Source organism: Pygoscelis adeliae, unplaced genomic scaffold, assembly GCF_000699105.1.
Source record: "Pygoscelis adeliae isolate BGI_AS28 unplaced genomic scaffold, ASM69910v1 Scaffold38, whole genome shotgun sequence".
NCBI classification, from domain to species: domain Eukaryota; kingdom Metazoa; phylum Chordata; class Aves; order Sphenisciformes; family Spheniscidae; genus Pygoscelis; species Pygoscelis adeliae.
The window spans coordinates 4,181,690-4,204,337 of NW_008825614.1; the positions used below are offsets into that span (position 1 = coordinate 4,181,690).

The 22,648-nt window shown below is 39.4% G+C and overlaps 1 protein-coding gene across 2 annotated transcripts in view; it reads right to left on the minus strand.

Moving 5' to 3' along the window:
• Positions 1-22,648, minus strand: part of SOX5 (SRY (sex determining region Y)-box 5) — a 256,982-nt gene that overhangs the window by 31,513 nt on the left and 202,821 nt on the right. For both annotated transcript variants that reach the window (XM_009332833.1, XM_009332832.1), the window contains exon 9: positions 1,483-1,660. In XM_009332833.1, coding sequence (XP_009331108.1) covers positions 1,483-1,660 — 178 coding nt within the window. The remainder of the gene's footprint in view (positions 1-1,482; positions 1,661-22,648) is intronic.

Genomic DNA, 22,648 nt, shown 5'->3' on the forward strand with positions numbered 1-22,648 from the left:
TGGGGAAAGAAGATTGGAGAGGAGAGAACAAGAGATATCCTGCCACTGAGATGCAGGTCAGATGCTTAACTCCACATCTAACATCTAAATGTGATGCTTACTCTATTAGGGACAAAAAAATTAATGTGAAAAAATTGAAACTTGATGCATTGTACACGGAGAGCAGTAGGGCCAAGCAAATTAAAGATTAAATACATTATTACGTACCACAGTTAAAGAGTGTAGGGCTAATAATAATATATGCATTAACAATTAACAAATATGGTATTTAGAAAATATTTATGTAATTGTAAGATGTCATACCAAATAAAGTTATTTTCTTTTCTAAAAGGCATAGAAGCATATTCTCTGTCTGATACACATAACCACCACCAACATTAGCAATAATCATGTATGCACAGTGGGAGAGTTAATACAGTGGGAGCTAGATCTGTTTTGAACTTTGGACATAATTATGGGTCTTCCTAGTGTCTGTGTAGGTAGAATATGGACTACAGACAGCTTGGGAGAGATCCACAGAGACACAAAAAAATTTTACTACATAGCACTGAGATTATCACAGAAACAGCTTCTGTTAGGTTTCACCTATGGTTTCTTTTGTTCTTTGTGCCATCTCTGAAAGTGGCCAGCAGGAGATGTTTTAGGAGCAACAAGACACACAGTAGCAAAGGTACAACAATCTACCTCACTTAATTCTCTAAACAGAGCTTGATTTACATCCTGAAATCTTAATTCAGGTTATATTTAATCACTTTATAGAAAAAATGTTTCAGTTAGAAGGATGAAGAATGGGTTGTGTACACATTTTACTTATACACACAAAGAACAGTCCCTTTAACACATCAGACTTGTAAAATCACCACTAGGACTGTTATTATTTAGATGGTCTTTAGGCAGAGAGTAATTTTGACAGGAGGAAGCATTAACACTATTTGTGGAACAATGTTAGAAACAGCCAGTCAAGACTTTTTGCAAAATACAACATGAAACTTGTTTTTTTGAATGAACCTGGTGATTGTTTTGCTTATCAGACCAAGGTAAAATAATGCTCCACACAGCTTTTTAGCGGACTAAGGATTAAACCTGTAATTTTGCAAAGATGTATTTGCATATGTAGACTTTTAACTTAAAAGGGAATTTTTTTTAAAGTTTATCCATCACTTTTAGATGACATAGTACAATATCATGGGTCTTTAATGCCTGCCATTAGACAGGTCACTGTCTTTAATGTATGCCATTAAACGAACAGCATTTATTACCTTTTATTGATAACACAGGTCTTTGTTTTCCGAGTCTGTAAGTTAAGATACTCCTCCTGAAATGGTAAGTCTGTGGGAGTTTCTTTACTGACATCAACAAATGTAGTACTATGGTCAACCTGTGACAGCTCATAGACCACTGTCTGGCACTGGCTGATAAATGCCCACTTTCCAGTAACATCGATTAATCGTTATAAGGAGGGACAAATGAAACTGCGCTTACCTATTGTGTTAGCTCTGGCCGAAGGACTAGCTAATGTAGCTGGCACGGAGGATTTTAGGGAACTGGCCCCACTATTTATTCTCAGAGTTGGCATATGAGGAGAGGTGGGTGATGTGGGAGACTTGCCATCAGATGTCTTGGGTTTGGCTGAAAGGTTCAGAGGCTGGGCCACTTCATCCTACGACAAGCAGAAAAGAATGTTATTAAAAAACTGCTGTTGGCACAACACTGTCCAAGCAAAGACACTTGTTTTCAGCTCATATGAACTTCTAAACCCAAAAGGTTGTATGATATATATTAAGATCAAATGTGATACCATCTTGTCATTTCAGTGCGGAACTGAGATGACTGATAAACTGGAAAATTAGCATGACATGATCAGAGAACATCCTCCATTTGCACTTTGTATGTAAGAATTGTCTCTGAAGAAATTATTCACATCAACAAGATACATGCTTCTATGATGAAAATGAAGAGCATTTTTACAGTAATAGTTTATTGTTATTTTATTTTAAACTTGATACAGATGAATTAAATATGAACTGAAGAGCATTTTCACTTAAAATTCAACCACCACCGCCCAAATTGGGCAAACGTGCTTGAGTGAATGTTTTTTTTTGTTGGACTTTTTTTTTTTTTTTTTAAATTTGTGCTTTGCTCTGAACTTCCCAGGCTTAGAATTCCAAGCACAAAAATATCATAGGAAATAAATATTTCTCTTCCACCACAACAAGAGAGCAGGAAGAACGTGCCCTTTCTTTCCACAAAATTTGAAACAATAACCTGGATAATTCTGCATAAGCCCCTAGATTTTTTCACCTTCTGCAGAGCTGGACTTCAAGATTTCAGTTGTTGTTATTATTATTATTATTATGCAAAAATAGAAAAATTGAGTGACTTTTTTTTCAGGGTAACTGGAATTATTCCTAAACCTGGCTTGATTACACAGAGTAACAGACAGTGCTATAAAACACATTAAAATTCGAAGTCATGTATTTTTGTTCAACCAAAATAAAGTACAATAAGGGGAAAAAAAAACCAGGGAAGGGAGAAAAAGCTTTTCAACTAGGCAGATATTTTAGAAGCGATTTTAACTGACTTTTAAATAACCAGAACTAATGGATATGGCATTAGATCCAACCATCACATATTAGCTTAGCTTCCCCCTGACACTGTGACTTAGGAAAGCCACCCTTCAGCTACAGGAAGTGTTACATCACACAATTGGGTTTCGGCTCTAGGCACGGCGGAAGCTGATTCTGATCTCCCTAAGTTATAAGTACATTCACTGTTATAGCATTATTCCTAACTTACAGCAATGCAAAGCTGGCTGGAATTAGACTCATAATGTTTGAGTGTTTTACTGTTCCCACTAAGGTATCTGTAACTACTACCATATAGTACTGATTCTTTTCCACAGAGGATGGTGTGCTGCAGTAAAGAAGGAATTTTATAGTTGCCTATCGCTTGTGGAAGTACAATGTAGATGTACGTCTCCAAACACAGGACGATTCTGCAAAGCACTGTCATATAACTTTTCCATTACCTTAAAGAAGTAAGCTCTGAGCAAAGCATTTTTGTTATATTTGATTATTTCTACACTTTTGTAATAGTCATGGTTAAAAACAAATTAAAGCTTAGCAAACAAATGTATGAGGGACATTATGGACAAAGCTGTCATCCATAAAGTGGTATTTAAGCCATCCTAGATGCAACTTGTGCATAAAATAAAGGGGAAAAAAATCAATGCATAAAATGGACGTAGGAGCCTATATCCTGTATTCTCAGAAGTGACTTAGGCACTTAGAAAGCAGAGTTCTGTTGGTCTTCTAGGAGACTTAAGCCTTGGGGTTAAAAACATCACCCAGTTCAACCAGCATTTGACATTTTAAGAAGGTATTCGTTACTTCACAGAAATACAAATCCATCTGTATTAGAATAAAATAGATTAACATACTAGCCAAATAGAAGGGGACTTGCTCTGCTGTTCCACCGATTTCAATTAGGAAAAAAAAATAAAAATCCCACAACAGTGTAACTATAATGTTGTAAAATCAGTATAGAGATAGTTGCATAAAAGTGTAAGTACAAACTAGCCAACAAACCAACCAAAGACAGCGACCCTGTGCCAGACAAGGATCCCTGAAGAGCAAAGTCATCTATTTGGAAGACAGTATCAGAAGCAATGCAAACCTGCCCACAGACTTGTTTCGGTTCAATCCAAGAGGGGTTAGTTTCCGTGTATATTCAAGTCTTGACCTCTTTTGTAAATCCCAACAAAAGGGTCTGATTAGTTTCAGATATGGTAGTAAAAGCTGCAGTGTGCTCTCTGGCCACTGGAAATCTGACCAAGAGCAGCACTTCAGTTCATACAGAGCAGAAACCAGTCCCTGATGGGAATGGCTCTCACTTGCTGCAAAGTCAGCTTGGATTCCAACCTGCATCCTCATGCTGAAAGGTTTTTTTCAGTCTCGTCCTTTTGACTCAATCCCTCAGCTATCCTGTCCCTATAAAGTTTATTTCCTTCCCTTCCCTCGCTCCTTCTCCCTTTCCTCAGTTCTTCGCTTCCCTTTTTTTAGCCTGGTGTGAAGGCAAGGTCTCGTGCAAGACCACTACAGAACAGTGGTTTTGGTCTCATTTCATGCAAGTTAGCAACGGGGGAGGTGGTTTTTTCCCATTGTAGGCATCCAGCAATGAAGCTGTCTGCGCTGTAACTATTCTTGGTAGTAAGAATGCTCGTCTTCATTCAAGTCAGCACAGCCTTCTCTGGAGCCAAGAAGTATAAGGCCTTGTGGAAATAATAGAAGTCGACAGTTCCAGAGCTGATAAATGTCATTCCAAATTGCCCCTTCATTCACTTTCATTGTGTGTTCAGGCTAATGGTAAATTAATCGGAGGTCACAGAAGCTTGGTTCTCATAAAGGAGGACAAGTAAACAATTTTCAGCTATTGTATGTATTTACAAAATGGTATTACTTCACCGTTTGGTCTTCATAACATTTTTACTTCTGTTATTTCAAAGAGCATTCTCAAACCCTCACTGGAAGTCAAATACATTAAAAATTCAGTCAGAGAGTTTAGAAATCCTGCGTTCGATCATGAGTTGATAATAATTTAAGTAATTTCCTTTACCACAGTGGAACTACACTGATTTATTCCCTGGGAGTCTAAAAAATATCTGGGAGACAGGTAATAATATACAATTGTGTTAAGTGTGAAGATGACTGTTAGGATCTTCACTCCTATACTCAGTGAGCCATTTTACTCTTCTTCCTATCTGCAGACATGAATTCAAAATTCTCTCCTCTTCCAGTTTAAATCAAGAACTGCACTGTCTTCATTATTGATTTGTGTCTGTGTAACCACGAGAAGAATTAGGTGTTGGCCTACCTTTATTTTTAATTCTAAAATCTCTCAGCTAACATTCTGCCCCATTACGGATTAGCAGGCTTCACTCTCAGTTATACCAAGGCTGTGTGTAAGAGCAGCATGACAGCTAGGGCAAATAAGAGTAATAAAAAGAAAAAAATAGATGTAGCATGTTCACTCCAGGTAGATGGTCTCTTTCAACAGCCAGGAGATTCGATTTTATACAGTGGGATCACAGAATCTAGAACTACTCCCTGCACTTAGTTTTCATTTGAGAAAGCTCAGTATTGATTGGTCCCTGCCTTTTTTTGACATGCAGTTATTCTAAGATGCCATTGATAAGGGGTTTTTTTTCAAGCCAGTATTTTTTAGAGAGTTAAACAAAGTCAAACATTTGTTTATATATCAACCGAAACGATTAATGCTTAGACCAGAGGACGTTAAGACCCAAAAGGCTTGTAATAATATAAACACAGATGTGATGAAAGTAAAATATGATCTTGATTAAAGGTTATGAAATGTTTCCTTTAAAGTAGCGCATTTGTCTAACAAAACAAAACACACGCAAAAAAAATAAATGTAGAGAATAAAGCATAAGCGAAAACACACGACGGAGGGCTAATAAAATGAAGTACCCACAGCAAAAGCAAAGCATTGGTAAAGAGATTCCCATCTCCTGTATCACAGCAGTGTCAGAATAGTCGTTGTTTTAGGGAGAGCTGGTGGTTTGCTTCCCAGGATTGGAAGACTGTCATTAACCAAAACTTTGGAGCTCAGGGAACTTTAAATCCTTGATTTGCTCTAGATTTTTTTTCCCCAGCTGATCTCTAGACATAGGAGGGAAGAAAGAAGAACCCTTCATCTACACCAGAATTTGGGGGGTAAACAAAATATTCAAGAGCTGTATTTTGTAGCTTCACTCAACCTGGATTCGTATAACTTTAAGCTTTTGTATTTAAGCATCAGACACTGGAAATCTCCAAATACAGGTGCCTGACAAGCAACATTTAAACAGAAATACTGCTGGTAAGTTCAGTGTGCTTCACACTGCTTTTATAAGGTTTGTATGGTCCTTTGAGAAAGTAAAATGCTAGGTAAACACAAAGGCCTTATTAATATGGGAGGAAAAAATGAAAGAGAGAGGAAAGGATTTGGTCACAGTCATACAGTAATGTAGTGGCAGTTTTAGACAGACCCAGGAATTCTGACTCGCAGTCACCAATGTTGCAAATAGTTGGCTGAAATGGTGTCTTTTCTGATCTTTCAATCATGCTGTCTCTATTTACTTCCTCCTAAGACAAAAGGTTAATTTTTCTCTATGGAGAATGGATATGGAAAAAGAAGGGAATAAAATCTGATTTTGAGAATCTCTCTAAACCGTTTATTAAAAATGGCGCTATTTCAACACCAAGAGCTGAATAAAAGACTGATAGCCCAGATGAATGAACCAGTCTCAGAGAAAGAAAAAAAGGGTGGTGGTTGGAAAGAACCCATATGGTTCATTTGGATTTCATAATCTCACTTCATTTCACGTATTTTAAAGATTAGTATACTATTAAAATACAGTTACTGAATTATTATACTGTCATTTAAATCCAAGTGCTGTATCCCACTGTGGCACACACTGAAGGTCCAGGTTGCATGGTTTATTACAAAATCATGAACTACTCTGTGTATCATCTGACTGGCAATACAAATGTGCTTAAATGACCTGGCATAAGCACAGCCTAGCATGCTCTACTAAAGAGGCTTTTCATGACCTCTGGGAACACATTCGCCACATCTTGCTGCTTATTTAAATGACCTTGACAGTACAAATTACAGCCAAATGAGTTAGAAATAAGAAGCCGGAGAGGGGGTTTCTAAAAGAATGCCTCTGCCACCTCACCAGAAACAAAGCCTCATTCCCCCACCCTCGTTCTGTTTCGTGGAGATCTTAATTTCAACAGAAATGCAAAATATGGAGCACTTACTGGCATGTCTGGGGCAGAAGACAATGATGCTATTGTTGCCCACGGAACAATGCAGCCAGTCAGTGGCTTATCCATTCAGTCTCTTGCTCATCCAGAAATGTCTAACCAAAACGTATCAGAAACCGAGCTGCAACAGCATATATGCAAAGAAAATCCTTTGGCATCACTGTCCCTCAAGCCTACCATTGTCCACACACTCACACAAAGATACTGGCAGCTTCCTTCACATCCCCTCCCCTTCCTCTGAAGCCACTCATGGTGAAATTATCAGTAGTGATAATAAGAAGCCGAGAGGTAAAGGCAGTTGTGAAACGTTGTATAAATGAATCATGCTGCTGATATTACCCTCACTGATGAAATAATTGTATTAAATTAAGCAGGGATGTTCACATGACAGGATGGGTGAATTAGATAATGCTCATCTGCAGCTGTACCTCCTCCTGCCGCATTCTCAAGTTTTGATTAAGAATAATGTGTCCCTTCCTGCAAAGGTGGAAATTTCTCTTAACTACACAGAAAAAGAGATGGAGACATATAAACAGGCATCTTGGTTACGACATGATAATAAACACAACAGAATTATTCTTCAGGTTCAGAGAAGTCAGTTTATCCTACTCTTGTCCACAAGTTTCAGTGCCAAAAGCAGAAGGCACAACTAGACTCTTGTCAGAAAGGAAAAGAAAAGGCACCAAAGACAAGGCAGAGGGTAAATATTAGGAAGAACTGTCTTCTTTCTTTCCGATCCTGCAGAGTGCACAGACTTTTCCTTCTCTGATAGATAGCTGCAGAAACATCTCAGCCTGGATTTCTGTCTATACCCAGAGCAGACGTTTTTATGGTGTTGCTTTGCCGAGTGTCTTTTCCTGAATGTGCTGCTCTCAGAAGGTAGACACTTTCTGGACTCAGTGCATGTTACCCAACCAAAGTTAGTACTTCCAGTCTTTACTAATAGTGCCTGAATACTCTTATTCGTGGGACTCAAAACAAAGGGGGGAACTGAGCTGCCTTATATTTGTGACAAATATTCTTTTTGTTCTCTCATCTGCTTCTTTTAGGGGACTACTGAAGGAATAGATTACTCCCAAAGGCCGATTTATACACTGGGAGTATTCTTCCACAATCTCCATTCCTGTTCATGGGGAAAAGTGGTGCAGGAACACACCAACTTCATCTGTTTTGTAGTACCAGGGACAGACAGGATTTTTTCCCAGTCCTTTTTTACAATGCTAGGGTCTTTTGGTGAAGATATTCTCTGGGGACTTTGTCCTCTCAGAAAGATCCCAAACATCTTCCCCTTTTATTTTTCTTTACAGGAAGCCTAGCTGCCAGGAAAGAAGTCTGCAGTTACAAAGACTAATTTGCCGCCCTGGAAACCCCAAGCTTTGATTTTGTCTAGTCCACATGTTGTCACAGTAAAATAAGAGAGCTGCTGGGTGGTTTTCCCTTTGTATTTAGCACTGTTGTTTCCTGAAGTTGTACGCAGGATTCACAAACAGATACAGGAAGAACAAAAGAGGAGCATGCAAAATGACTTGCCTATACACACGGAAGGCCCTATGAGCTGGATGCCTTCCCCTCCTCCCTACAACCTTTTTATCCGATGCACAGCGCTTACTCTGTAGTATCGCTCTATTCTATGAGCCACAGAATACAGATGCTGAACTAACAGAGGACCAAATGCCAAAACAAGTCCAGGATCATTTTAGTCCTCCAGCTAGCTCAGACATGGAAGAGTGTGGGCTGTTTCAGCTGCAGGGCAGCCTAAAAGCAGTGTCTGTGGACGGAGCTACGTAACTCCTCTTCAAAGTCTACATTCAATGATGACCTGGGGCAAAGGCCTTAATTTTGTGTAGCAACTGGTCAGAACTCTGCACACAGAATCCTAAAAGCAACTCTTTAAAACTCTTCAGAAAAGACAAGTGCTGCAATGGGACCTAGCCCTTTGGGGTCTTGTGGAGCTCAAGGCAGGCTGTTTGGCCAACAGAAGATACCAGGGCATGCAGCTTAGCAAAAAATGAGCAGACTGGTGTGTGTTTACCCAAAATGCATTCATTTAGTTTCTCAAATTCTCAGAGAAGTATCCTCCAAACCATACTTGCAGCTCCTGGCTGGCTTTGGACTGCTAAAATGCCCACCATCCTTATGAAGTCTCCTGGTAATCTCCACAGACAAAGAGCACTATGCGTTTGAGGAAAGTGGCTGGTATGAGATTTCTAGGCTATTTTTGCTTGATCGTGAGTTTTCAGTCACATCAACCTCTAGGGAAACCTGATGACTTACGGAGGCTTATCCCAACTCAGATCCAAACTTCAAACATTCATTTTCATCCATACAAAAGTAACTGACTTACTCCTATTGCCATTATTCTGCTGTTTGGGCATGTGCTCTTCTGTTAGACTGAAACAAGCAGAAGTGAGAGTTGCTCACCACACTGCTTAGGACCCAGTATGTGGATTTTCAGTACAGCACGAAACAAAATTGCTGGAACAAAGAGCTTTTAGCATTTGCTTGCACCTCATAATGAAAAAGCTCCTTCTCACACTGCATCTCTGAATGAGCAAAATTTTAACTCAGTAGCCTCATTTATAAAAAAACCTTCAGTGAAGCTTGTTCTGAGCAAATCCTGCCAGGTTTGGCCTGAAATGAGAAGGGTCCATATTGAGTAAAGATACAACATGTGTCAGTGCAGAGAGACTGGCCACTTGGGATTCTGCTAGTCCGTACTTCATGCCAAACTTGGGTCCTGTTGTTAGCTTTTTGATTCTAATAATTATTGTTCAGCTGTATTTCTCACATCACTGCTGTACCTATTTATTTGGTATAATGCTATTAATGAAGCGCTTCTCTAAGAAGGCTCAAGTCAGCTGCTAAGCAGGAAGAGTGACTTAGGCACAGGTCAGCAGGGATTGATGCAGATACTGCAAATCTTCAGGGGAAGGCAACAACTGATTTTTCATGCTTTTCACCATGCAAATCACTTCACAAGAGGTAAAAATCGCTAGAGAGGATCACAAAATTGTTGGGGACAGGAGGGGAAAGGATCCTTCCTAGAAAGAATGCTTCTTCCAAACTGCCCCCACTGAAATACATTGGAAGTAGTAAAGTGCAAGAGGGGAAAAAAATCACTTCTACAGTGTACCATAGGAATATTAATTAATGAAAGCTCATAATTACTCTGCCAGCTTTTGCCTTATTTCACAAATGGGAAGAATAAGGCACAAAGTGGCTAAATGATTTGCCTAATCTCACAGAGTGAGTGAACAGCTGAGTCGTAAGGAAGAGCAGAGCAATTGCCACTCTTATTCAGACCAATGGTTTGGTTTTTTGATACTGTACTGAACCTCCCAAAATGTCCATCTGCTTCAAAAGAAGTTGCAAGAAAAAGTAGACAGCTGTCAGTTTGATCTGTGGCATATACTCCTGAACTAGTGCTGGGCAGAAACTGGAGTGGCCTGTGCCCTGAAGCATGACGCCTTGTAGCTTGGGTCTCGGTTAGATTATTATTTTTTTTAAATCCTTGCTATGTAATTCTGTCCCAATAAAACCCAGAAGTCTAAACGTGTGGTGTCATGTCCTTAATAATGCACTCTCCCACCCATAACAAGGCTGTTTAAAAAATGGAAATAGACATTAGACCGGATTTTCTTTGCTGCCTAAATTGAACTTGGAGTCACCACCTTCCAACGAATAATCCCCAATAAATGTTAAGCAGAATGAACAGCAATGAAAACAACAAAACCTGAAAGGACGGGAAGGACTTGGAAGGAAATAAAACAAGGACCTGCAAAGCCAAACAGCATTACAAACTGATACATTTTAAATGAACAACAAGAAAACAGAAGCCACACTGATCAAAGCCTCCCACCTCCTCTCTGTGGTGGATGACACCTTCGCTGGGAGCACACCACCACCTCTAACCCCACACCTGCAAAAGGAATTAATTTCAAAAAGAATACAGACCAAAGCGTACCGTATCAAAACAAATTAGCAACAGACCCCTCCTCCTGCTGTGGTCAGGCAGGAGAAGCAAAGATGCTGCACGGATTCTAAGATTCAGGGGGGAAAAAAGACAAAACAAAACAAAAAAACCCCCAGCTGTTGAAAACTTTAGAAGAAACAAGTCAAAAGAGCTTGAAAGAAAAGAGATTTCAAACAGCTTGGATAACTGGCAGTGGGCTAAGAAATTCCTTTTCAAAAACCACCTGTGCTTTCTCTGACTTTGGATAACTCTATGTAGTCTAGGTAGATTTTTCACGAAGAGAGGCAGCAATGTATGCAGCACTACAAATAAGTAGTGCAAAGATAACATGCACTGTTTTTATTTATAGATACATACAACTGTAAGAAAAATGTCAAAATATGTTTTGTAACTGTAGATATGACCTGCTTGACAATTTGTTTTTCCAACTAATAGCTTTTCAAAGGGAAACTATCAACACAAAACTCATCCGTCTTTAATGCTTGTGTGCTATTAACAACATCCCAGATTACTAAAATCAAAATGATTTTACAGCTCTGTCTTGCTGGGTATTTTTTCATTTCACCTCCTTTTAGCAGTAAGATGAAATCTAATCAGCAGTTCCAGAAACTGGAGGGAGTTTAACGTACTGTAGGGAATGTTCAAAGCAAACACATGCTCCACCATTGAGTACTGCACGCATAGAAAAAGAATTTGCTTAATATTTATACCCCACTCATAATTACATACGTGGGGTTAACTACTTCAGAGTACACCTGTTGGGAAGGGTCATGCCTTTTCCCATGCCACGGTCATGCTTTTATTTATTGCTGATTCCTTGGGTCATGCCAAAGAGACTCGGGTTCAGTTCCTGACTTTCCAACAAATTTTCTCTGTGAACTTGAATGAGTCACTCATTATCCAATCGTCTTCTGCACACGGTCACTGACATCTTTGCAAAGTTATGATAAAATATCACCAGATATAAATTTTAGTGGTTTGCACAAGTGCAAATGGCTACAGAAAGTAAAGGGCCACCTCTTTAGTCTCAATTCTCTACTTACAAAACTGGAGAAAATACATACTTCAATCTAGGAAAAGGGTTTCTTCTATGCGAAGTGGGCATATGTCATATATATATATTTATCTAACTGCATGGGGACACCACCATTTACAACCCTTTAAGTTTAATAAGTACTATTGATATTATATAATTATCCCAATGAACATATTAATCAACCGTAATAATCATAATTAAATATATTGTAGTTCCTTTTTTTTATTTGCTGCTGTCAGTACTGAATGCAGATTACAAGCAGAACAGCGCTGAAGAAGTATTCAGCCCCCCTTGGTGAATAGACTTCAGATCCTATTCCTGATTCACACCAGCAAAAATGAAATCACCATCAGGACCGGTATCGGGGCCAAATTGCTGGCAGGCACAATGAACCACTAATTGCTGGATTCATTAGTAAGACTCATAGTTTGTCCCCATGAGATGCTGAACACTTTCAGTTCCTTTTAAAAACTAGCATCTTAGAAATTAAAATTAACAACTGCAAACTAGTATTTCTGTAATACTGTAGAAACTCAGCATGAATTTGAAGTCAGATCACAAGAACGCCAAAAGTCTATTATGTAAAATTAGGCAGATTTTTATCTACCATTTTCCTGTTAATTCTGGAGAACATGCATGCATCCATACACAATAGATATTCCATGCTGTTCCTCAAGTCTAAACAATTGGTTAAAATAGTTTTTGTAAAGCTGAAAGAAGACAACTGCCTTAAAAAATACCTTTCAAATAGCCCCAGCATCACACTGTTAAGATTGGCCTATTCTTTTCAGACATAAAACAAATGTCTATTTAAGAACACATCCAAATGCATTTCCATCACTCAGCCAGAACACATGCACCTCCCAGAAGCTAACACTGTAAGAGATGGAAAGAGAGAGGGGGAGAGAGAGGAGACCTTTAGTCCACCTACTGGCTTCACTAAAGGCAATGAATCCAGCCCTAGCTCATTTCAAGTAGGTTCAATTGTGTCAAAGGTTACCCACAAGCTATTTCTTGATGATTTATAGCTGATGTCTACAGATCTCCTTTTATTTTAATGATGACTTCAATACAGACATTAAGATATTCTTTGTCTTCACAGCAGTATACGAGAGGGAAGTTGACATCTTAAAAAAAAATTCCAAGAGGCTGATTCGCTATTTCTGAACAGGGCCAGCTCTGGGCAGTTTTTATATCTTATCCAGAAGAAAAAAAGGGAGAAAAAAAAAAGCCCCCTTCATCCTTTTCTCCCATACTAAAGCTGTTATGTTTTTGTGACTTATTCTGGGCACAAATCCTAGAGCACTGACTCAAAGTGTATGTCACCAGTTAATTACGATCAAGACAAGACACTAGGATAACTTGGTAAGCATAAGATAATTTTATCGCTTCACCAGTAATAACATGTATTTATATAGTATTATTTTCCTCTGTTTGAGCCCAGAGCAATTTACAAAGTGAGTCCCAAATGATACTATCATGGGAATCCTTCCACCCAGCACTGAACTGTAATCATTTGGGGGTGAAGAACAACAGTGCAAGAAAAGCAGTAGCAATACATACTGCATCCACTTGAAATTTAAGATGTCATGCCAGTAAAACCCCTGAGAGTTGTCCAAATGTGAGAATATTTTTAGCCTCAAAATTAGTCTGTTTGTGTGCATATGTGTGAGTTGGGCACATGAAGTCTGTGTGCGTGTATGCATGTTTGGCAATCTTCATCTCTACAGACATTTTGAGTGCACCAGCCAATCTCCACCAGGTTTGATGAAGTCCTCAAAGGTCCCACATCAGTGTGTAGAGGGACAGTGGGGTAGGGGGATGCTCTAAGCCTCTCCCCTCAGGAGAGGACTCCAGTGCTTACCCATACTTTTAACAGGCACCAGGGGATCCCTTGGAGACAGGTATTCCACATCTCCAGCCAGAGTCCAACTATTGTGAGACTTCACAAATGAAACTAGATGTCACCACTCCTGACACTCTGGGACCATCTTGCTCATTTTAAAATGAAGGCAGAAGAGAAAGTATCTAGTCAGTTTGTTCTGCTCTGCAGGTCTCTGAATATCTGTGCTATTTTCTCGCTTAGGCTAGCCAAAATGATGTGGCTGTTGTCTTCCTCACCTGCTAGCCTCAATGAACTTCAGTTGTTTGGTAAAGTAGTAAATCTCCCGGGTATTACACCACCACATCATTCTGCCTATGAGCTGCAGTTCACTAGGGGGACTCATTTTGTGTAGAGAAATTGGTATTTCTAAGGCTGTGAAATTAAGAACTGCAAATTCAGACATGAAATGTAGTAGGCAAACAGTCATGTGACACCATTTTAACTTCTGATATCACGAATGAAATGCCACTTGACATGCATTTCCTAGCCAAATGTATGTGTTGAATTTCCCTGACCCCAAATTAGGTCTGTGCCTTTTATACAGAAAGTAGAAAGCACAGGCTAGCCACACATTTATGATGAAAAATAAGCAAACAGAGATTAATTAATTCATCCCAGAGTTTTAACTGTGGACTCTATTTTCAGTGGACATCAGAAACTAGGAGTACCCAGAAAGGGAAAGAAGATAATTTCAGAGAAGACTAAGAATATTGGAAACAGGCACAAAAGGGGGTCATTCTGATCGCAAGCAAAGCAGAAAAAACAAGAGAGTTTATACTAGAAGGATTCAAGATTTACTGAGGCAACCAAAAGCTAAATTCAAAATACATTAACTTACAGCTGTAACCTGAAGTCTATACAGCTCTTAGCATGGCTAAAGATAAAAATAATCACTGACCTGGAATGACTGCAGCCCTGAGAGAGCTACCTTTGGAAAGAAAGACATTCACAAGAACCCAACACAACAAAAATACTCTCCAGAATTGTCATATACATATGTTTTCTTCCTAATTGTACACCGAATTAAAGCTGCTTTAGTAATTCTGTCACTACATTACTCCCTTTTCTGGCACACTGCTTCATAGTTTTCTCTGGAGCATTTTGGAGACGAATAAATGTACCCCTGAAACTCAACTTTAAGAAGCTTTTTGTGCCGATTTTCCCATGGATATGTCATGTTGGGTTGTGTTTGTCACTATGAAACTCCTGTTGTGTTCTGTTAGCTTGAAATCACGTAACACGATGTGGCTGATTCATGACATGACATGTCACTGCCTGGCATGTCAGCTGAAAGCCTGTACGAACCCATGCGCTGCATCTCCATACACACATAGCTCTTATGAATGGCCCCTTATTTTAAATTTACTAGCAGGTGCTGGCACATCCACTCAAAGAAGTTTAAGAAACACTAATAACTTATGAAATACTCGAAGTCATATTCTTTCTGTAACATGACGACTGGAAATTGAAAAGCCTTCTCTCCAGTGTTCCCATAAGAGACAAGGTCTTCCCCTCCATGCACTCCACGTGTCAAGATACGGAGAAATCTTTTATCAAAGACATTTTTCTTAATAATCTTTTTTTTCCAGCAACACCAGTCATGGCATTAGCTTCTCTTTCCTTTAAAAGCAACAGGGAAAAATGTAGCAACTGAAATGAAACAAACAGAAACTAAACTCATTCATTAGTACCAAAAGTACACATTTGAATTCATACTCTGGCAGCATTTGTGGATAAAGGCACATGATCAAGATCAAAATTTTAAACTGGTTTCATACATTAAATCCTGTCAAATTACATCAAAAACCAAAATGGTTTCTTGCATCAGTTTGCCTGCCTCTGATGTTCTTTGGATGCTCTCAAATGTTCTCTCTGGATACTACTGAAGCACTTTTACTTCGAGATACTATAGTAAAAAGTCTAATTCTGCTGAGAAATATTTACGTCTTAGCAGAATTGCCAACATGAAGTCTTCTATGATTTGAGACTGAAAATTAATCCCACTTGATTAAAATAGTAACTCATAGATTCATTTTGTTAGCTGCCTTCTAAGCCTTTGAGATCCATTTATACCAATCTGCAAGTTTCAGCCATGACAGCCTGGAAGCTTTTTGTTTAAATGAGATTCTCACATATTCACATGACTCCAGGAACTGGGACTGTAAGGAAGCTATCCATTATCAAATCACAAGATGTAGCCACACTGCATTGAAAAATGTGTGTACTCTAAAGGACTACTTCCACATAATTTCTCTGAAAGCCTCTTCTGCACCAGTTCATTTTACACTAAACAATTCAAACTGCATTCTGTACAACAAATGTGTAGTTCTGAGAAACTTCAGTGAAATATTTGCCAAACACTTCATATAACTCTAGAGTTAATAATAACCTATAAGAAACTGTCTCTTTGAATTTGAAAATAAAATAGATTTCTTCTCCATTCTGCTGCTAAATGTTGCTTCTCTTCAGATATCCACAGCTACCAGGGATTACAGATTAAAATGTTTCAGATTAAAAAATTTGTAGAGCTCCCTTGTTAAATGATAATCATTCAGCTGCGGGTACAGGAATACTTACTGCAAAATACATTTCTTTCATGCTTAGTTTGAATTGCATTCTGCCTGAATGTGTCAAGAGGAGCTAATTTCAAATCTAGCACGTAACACGGAAGCAAACCACCCTTCTGCAGACAAAGCAAGCAGTTTCTGGAAGCTTCTAGGCTGATCACATTAGAATTTGATTCAATCACCTCAGAAATTTACTTTCTGTGTTGAAAAGAAGTTCTACATTTGGTAAAAGATGGCTACATTGCTGTCCAGTAGACAGCCCTGCCAACGCAGCCTATGTACTTTACTTTTCATTATCAACACATGCCACAAAACACCCAAACACTTAAGCTGAAAATGCAAAAGGGAAGATTTAATTCCTGAAGTGAAGTACCTGGCTCCCTTCTAGAAGGATCTGGTAGAATGACAGTCCTCGCTTCCATTTCAAGCCGCCTCCTAATCCATGAAATAGGTACAGTGCTACGTTACTATTATTTTGCACAAGCCTGTGCTCCTGGAATAAACACGTTCCTTGATTTAGAGACTCTAACAGCTTGGAGTCCAAAAAATAAATCTCTGGAATAAAGGATGACCTTTACTTTATAGGAATTTCACATTATGAAGGAAACTAGAAATTAATCTGATATTGGCATAACTGGCTAGTTTGTTATCTATATTTAACTTAGAGCTAATATTGGTCCTTCATCTTTGCAGTGCTGTGATACTCGGCAGCGCCCAGTGAAGAACGCTATGTCCCAAGCTGAACTTCATATATTTCTCCTCATGATTGGTTCCCCTTCCTCAGCGGAAAGACCCTCTCCTAAGTATTTTCCAACTCTCCCCCCAGAACAAGCCCACCCAAACGTGAGGATGATCAATGAAAACCACTGCAACCAGAAAATCTAATTTTTCTCTGTTTCATTATGCAGCTCCAGATTCCATGCTCTCTTAAAGCCCTTTTACTGCTATTCTTAGGACAGCATGGCCAACTGGCAATATCAGCTCAACAGCTATCTTAGTGGCATTAAAAAACCCTTGACATTGTGACACTGTTTTCTTGTTTGGGACTCTTCCAGTCTCTTCTTGCAAAATGCTGCTGTTTCTCATTCAAGCTCTTTGTTCCAAGTGACACTAGATGGGCAGTTCTGTCATAAAACTTCTGCAGAAGTTGTTGCTTAGGTATTTCTAAGTAACAGAGTAAGACGCAGAGCAGAAACAAAATGTCAGATTCCAGCACTCCTGAACCCTGAGGGATTCTATAACTGAACCGGGCTTTAGTAGCTGCCTCCTGAAAGTAATAGAGCTTGGTGTAATATCTTGGTCTTCACTATGAAGCCAATGCTGTGGATCATTTAACCAAAAAAGAACGAAAATTACTACCTGCTGCCCCCCCCCCGCAACTTTCCCACTTAGGAAAAAGGGGGTGTTTTATTTATTCATACCAGGAAAGGAAGGAGCTAGCAGCAAGGAACAGTAGTGAACTAGTAGAAGCACACATTGTACGTTTGTCATTACCACTTTGCTTTACATCTCTATTGTCCCCTGCCTGATTTTTGAAGACCTCTCAGAAATGCAGCGGTCCTGCTTAATTCGGGTGTCCCACTTTTGTTTTGTGATCACAGATTTCAGAGGTTTTTTTCCCTGCCTTTTCTTTTTGTTATGTTTTCTTCTGAGTTTTCATTATAAAAAGTGCCAACTGAGCCCGACAAGGGCTGACTGGCTGGCAACTCTGCTTGAGAGATGGACTCCTGCCAGAGAGACATGGTATCAGGAAACAGAGCTGTGGAGACTTAATCTGAAAAAGCATCCTAGGAGCCCCTCCATGTATTATTTTTAGGGAAGTAGGGAGGGGTGGAAGGCAGGAACAATACTGTGCAAGTCCCTACTGCTGCTGCTTTTTAGATACTGCTATTAACATTGTTTTTGTTGTTCGGAACCCATTCTCTATTTTAGAAAAGCATCTTAAGAAGTTCCATTAATACACATCACTTCATTGTGTTCTAACAAATGGTTTAAAAAGTCATTGTTTATATGTCTGGATGTCATGTATAGGAAGAAGAGCAAGGAAGAGGAAAATAGTCTCCAAGATTCTATCACCAGCTCTACATTTTGCTATTTGGGATTAAAAGCATGGGCAGCAAAGGAAAAAGGCTTCCAGGTAAAGAGATAATTAGCTACGAGGTCTCCATTAAGAATGCACAGGAATACTAAAGAAGTAGCATAGCACCAAGTAGCATAGCAGACATAAGGCAAATGAGGTCTCAGTTTACAGCTCCCTATACATCACTGCATCCATACTATAAACTTTTCCTTAATTATCTTACAGCTATTTCTAACCTGTTTGATGCACTGACAAGGGGATTGGGAAATGCAAGCACTGAAAAATGTTTTGAATTTACTGATTTATAATATTCTAGTGCTAACTGTTATTCTGGTGCTGAAAAGCTTAATAGATTAATTTACAAGAATTTTTTAAATTAGTGGCATATAAAGAATTGTGTGCAGCCCGGAACGTCTCAAAAATAAAAGAGCCTTTCAAAACTTGGAGATAAACTTTCTGTAAACGTAGCCTTGACATTCTAGCAGGGATGGTGCGTCTTACATCACTTTAATGAGAACTCTTGTTCTTCACTCTAAAATACCTCAGTACTCTCTTTAATGGAAATAAGCATGCCTTAATTTCCTGCTGCTTGGACAGACATTCAGCAGCTGCTGAGCTCTTCATCCAATAAAGGGGACAGTAATTGCCATTAGTATATGAGGCCTAACGTGCCACGGGTTAGTTTCAGACAGGTTCCTCGTCTGTTCAGGGAAAAGAGTTTGGCCCCATCTAACACAAGCAGTCACGCCCTCTGACCACCTGTACATAGCCATGATCAGTCTTCTTTATCACACAGCTGTCCTCTTTTTAGCTGGAGTACTTCACAGCGCTGTGCAGAACAATTAGCTCATGGTTCCAAAAATATTTGATATCGCTAAATAAAAAGAAGTGTTATGAAGAGGAAACACCAATATCCTTCTGCATTTGAAGAGCAATGCATCTATCGTCTGTAGAGCTGAAATTAATTACTTTCCTTTAACATGTTCAAAAATGGCAGCTTGAGGGTATGAGGAATCTGTATGTCTACTTATCAGCTAGGCTTCTGTAATCGTCATAGCTTGATGTGGCAAGTAAACTGATGCAGCTATGTACGTAATGGAGCTTAATGTTTTCCCCAAGATGTCCCCAGGATAAATTTTCACATTCTGCACTATCATACAAAAGAGAGAAATGAGGGGAAGGGAGACAAATATACCCAAGTTAACAGGGCTGCTTAGGGCAGTCACCTAAAATGAAGTTCAAGTCAACAATTTGCCCGAAGTAGAATCAGAAATTTCATCTAGATGAATGTTCTTATTACCAGGCCATTTTATGGCCTTTTCCTTTCTCCTTTCCTTCAGATGTTTTTCTTTTTTTTTCATCGTATTTTTATCCTGAGTCAAGAAAGCTTTCCTACTGAAACTGGGGAGTGTAGTCCCATTATCAGTTTTGACTGGGACAGGAAAATCCCCAGCCAGCTCCCCATAGCAAATAGTTTACTTATTTTTCCTAATGACATAGCCTGCGGTGTGTCTGAATTAAAATACCCATTTCCAAAGACTCCTATTCTTTATTTTGTCCCTGGTATCAGATGTACTTGGCAAGAAAGTCAACAGTGACTCAGCTGTAGTTTTGTATCCAGGCTTACCTTGCCTGGGTGAGAATGGAGCAAGCACACTGTTGGTCCCTTTCTATCCTTCGTATACTATAAACAAGATGCAAGACACAGCTGGTGCATATGGCAGCAACTATAGCATCATCATCAGATATTCCTCAAAAAAGGAAGAAGTTCCCCTGGAGAGTCTCTGGCCATTTTAAGGCCAATCTGTGCTGTGGTTGACAGGCAAGCTCTAAGTCTTTCCAAGACAATTCTATTGCTGACTATAGGCAACATGAAAAATTTTCAATCCAATGTTTACTTTGGTGATCAGGGGATCAGATAATGTGAAAATAAAGTACCATCTTCAGTTAAGGATTCACACTGGTATTTGTCTGGATATTGCAGTTGAGGAGAATCGGATTGTGTATATCCAACTGCTTAGTGCTGCTTCTGGCTTGTCTGAAACACATTTCCTTTCCTTGTCACAACTCCCAGGTGCTACTGCTGAGCAAATAGTAACATCACTGCCAGAAGTATTTGAAAAGAACAAAAAAATTGATTTGGACAATCTGTGTGCTGTTGCCATTGATGGAGACACAACTGTGAGTAGGGTTAGGGCTGAGGTCATAACAAGGTTAAAAGAAAAGTGCCCAGGGATTCTGTCCTGTCACATTTCACACTGAATTGCTCCTGTTTTTCAGCAGATGCTACAGAAAATGCACTGTGCTCCATTAAATATGGGGAATCATTTAGCTACATTTACAACCTACCTTGAAAATTCACTCCAGAATTACTGTACTTGAAAGGTTACATGGAAGGGCCTAGGATATTGCATCATGCAGGCACTAGATGCCATATTTACATGTGCAACATAAAAAGCTAGGAACAAAGGCAGGAATGAACAGGGCCCTGGCTGTTTACAAGTAAGGGTGATGTTGCTGTCCTTATTCAAGAGTAGAATGCACTTCATCTGAAGTCAGTGAAGACTCTAGCTATCAGGTGAGAATCCTGGTAGCATGGTAAAGGTCACTGTTCAGATAAACATATTCTCTATAACATTGGGTTTTTTTCTCTCCTGCATGGCCCTGTACAAGCAAGAAGCTTGAAGTTAATCACAAGGTGGACTGGTAGGTTATTCTGTCTAGTCCTTATCTGCACCTGTGCCTGTTCTCTCCTACTTACTTGGGAGCGTGTAACCACCTTGAACACCCAACAGAGCAGCATGCAAGCATTTACATGATCAAAGGCAAAATGTGCTTAAGACAGACTTTGGAAATCCAGCACAATTTGGCAAACTTCAAAGATAGTTGCCTTTCAAATGGGTTGTGGAGGAGGCCTTGGTAAATTTGAATGGTATGATTAGCATACCGGCTGTTTTTAAAACTGCTCAAGAAGAAGCTGTGTTAAAATCCATTTCCGCAAGACACACGCATTTTCTTTTGGACAGGCTCCACTAGCTCTGTTTCTTAAATCAATTTTTCTGGCACAGATTTCTTCTTGGAAGAATGTACGACGCCAGCTCAGTTTCCTAACCAAAACTTGACAGAATGTGTGCAGCGCAGCATAATGGCATCTCTACTTCATGGCTTCCTAAAAGTTACAGTACAGAAACCTAGGAGGTGAATTTGACTATTCCAGGTCACATCTGTTGAAAGGCGAGTGAGACAACAGGAGATGCCAGGTTAGTCTGCCCAGCACAATGTTCAAACACTGGTGAGGGCCACTGATAAAAGGTTTGCCAAAACAGGAGTTGCCAAGGTCTTAAAGGAGTTTCAGGGATGTGTTCAAGTCTTACTAGATTTAAAGGATGATCCTTGGCAAACTCCCCCTGATGCTTCTCAGCATTTCTAGAGCCAATAGTTGTTCCATCTGCTGCTGAGGCCGACTTTGAAGAATCCTTGCAAAGAGCAGCGAACTAACTTTAACACTATACAAGAGGGAGAAAAGCACAGCTTTTCAGAAGTGACCTAGATGTTTGCCAGTAGATTGACACACTCGCAGGTAAGGCTGTCTCCTTGTCTCCAAACACTTGAGCGTATTACCAAAGCTGCGCCAGTGCAAACTGTGGGCTGAAAATAGAGATTCAGCAAACAGCATCTATTGAAAGCTTGTCTAAGGCATTAACTGTTCATCTGTGGAAGTATAACGTACAGTAACTGCGAGAAAGACCACCACTAACTAACTTCATGAACCAAGTTGCTGCTGGGGATTAAAAAAAAATTATTAAAAAATGGCTGTAAAACCCAGACAGATACTCCCTGACAACAGCTAAAAAAATTAAATAAAAAAAAAAATCAGCAAACAATAAACTTTCGGCACTGTTGAACACAAACAAGCTTTGAAAAAGCAAAGGAGGGTTCACACAGACACAAATGAAGGTGTTTAGTTTCAACACATAAGCTTCAGTTTCTGCCACTGTGACGGATTTGCCAGCGTGTTTTCTGAGCCAGGCCACTGCACTATTGTATAAGCTTTATTCTAATTACTGTAGGCTCTATAAAGGTTTCTTTATCATTTAGTATTATAAATAATTGTGCTTCCAGGCTGGAGTTCAAAGCTCAGTATAGCATTCGCACAACAGCACAGGCAGGTCAGGTGACCTTTCTCCAATTCTCCTCTTTCTGGTGCTGAGGACAGACAAAGTGATATGTCTGTCATACGCCATTACCATTAGAACAGAACCTTGTTCTTTTATTAC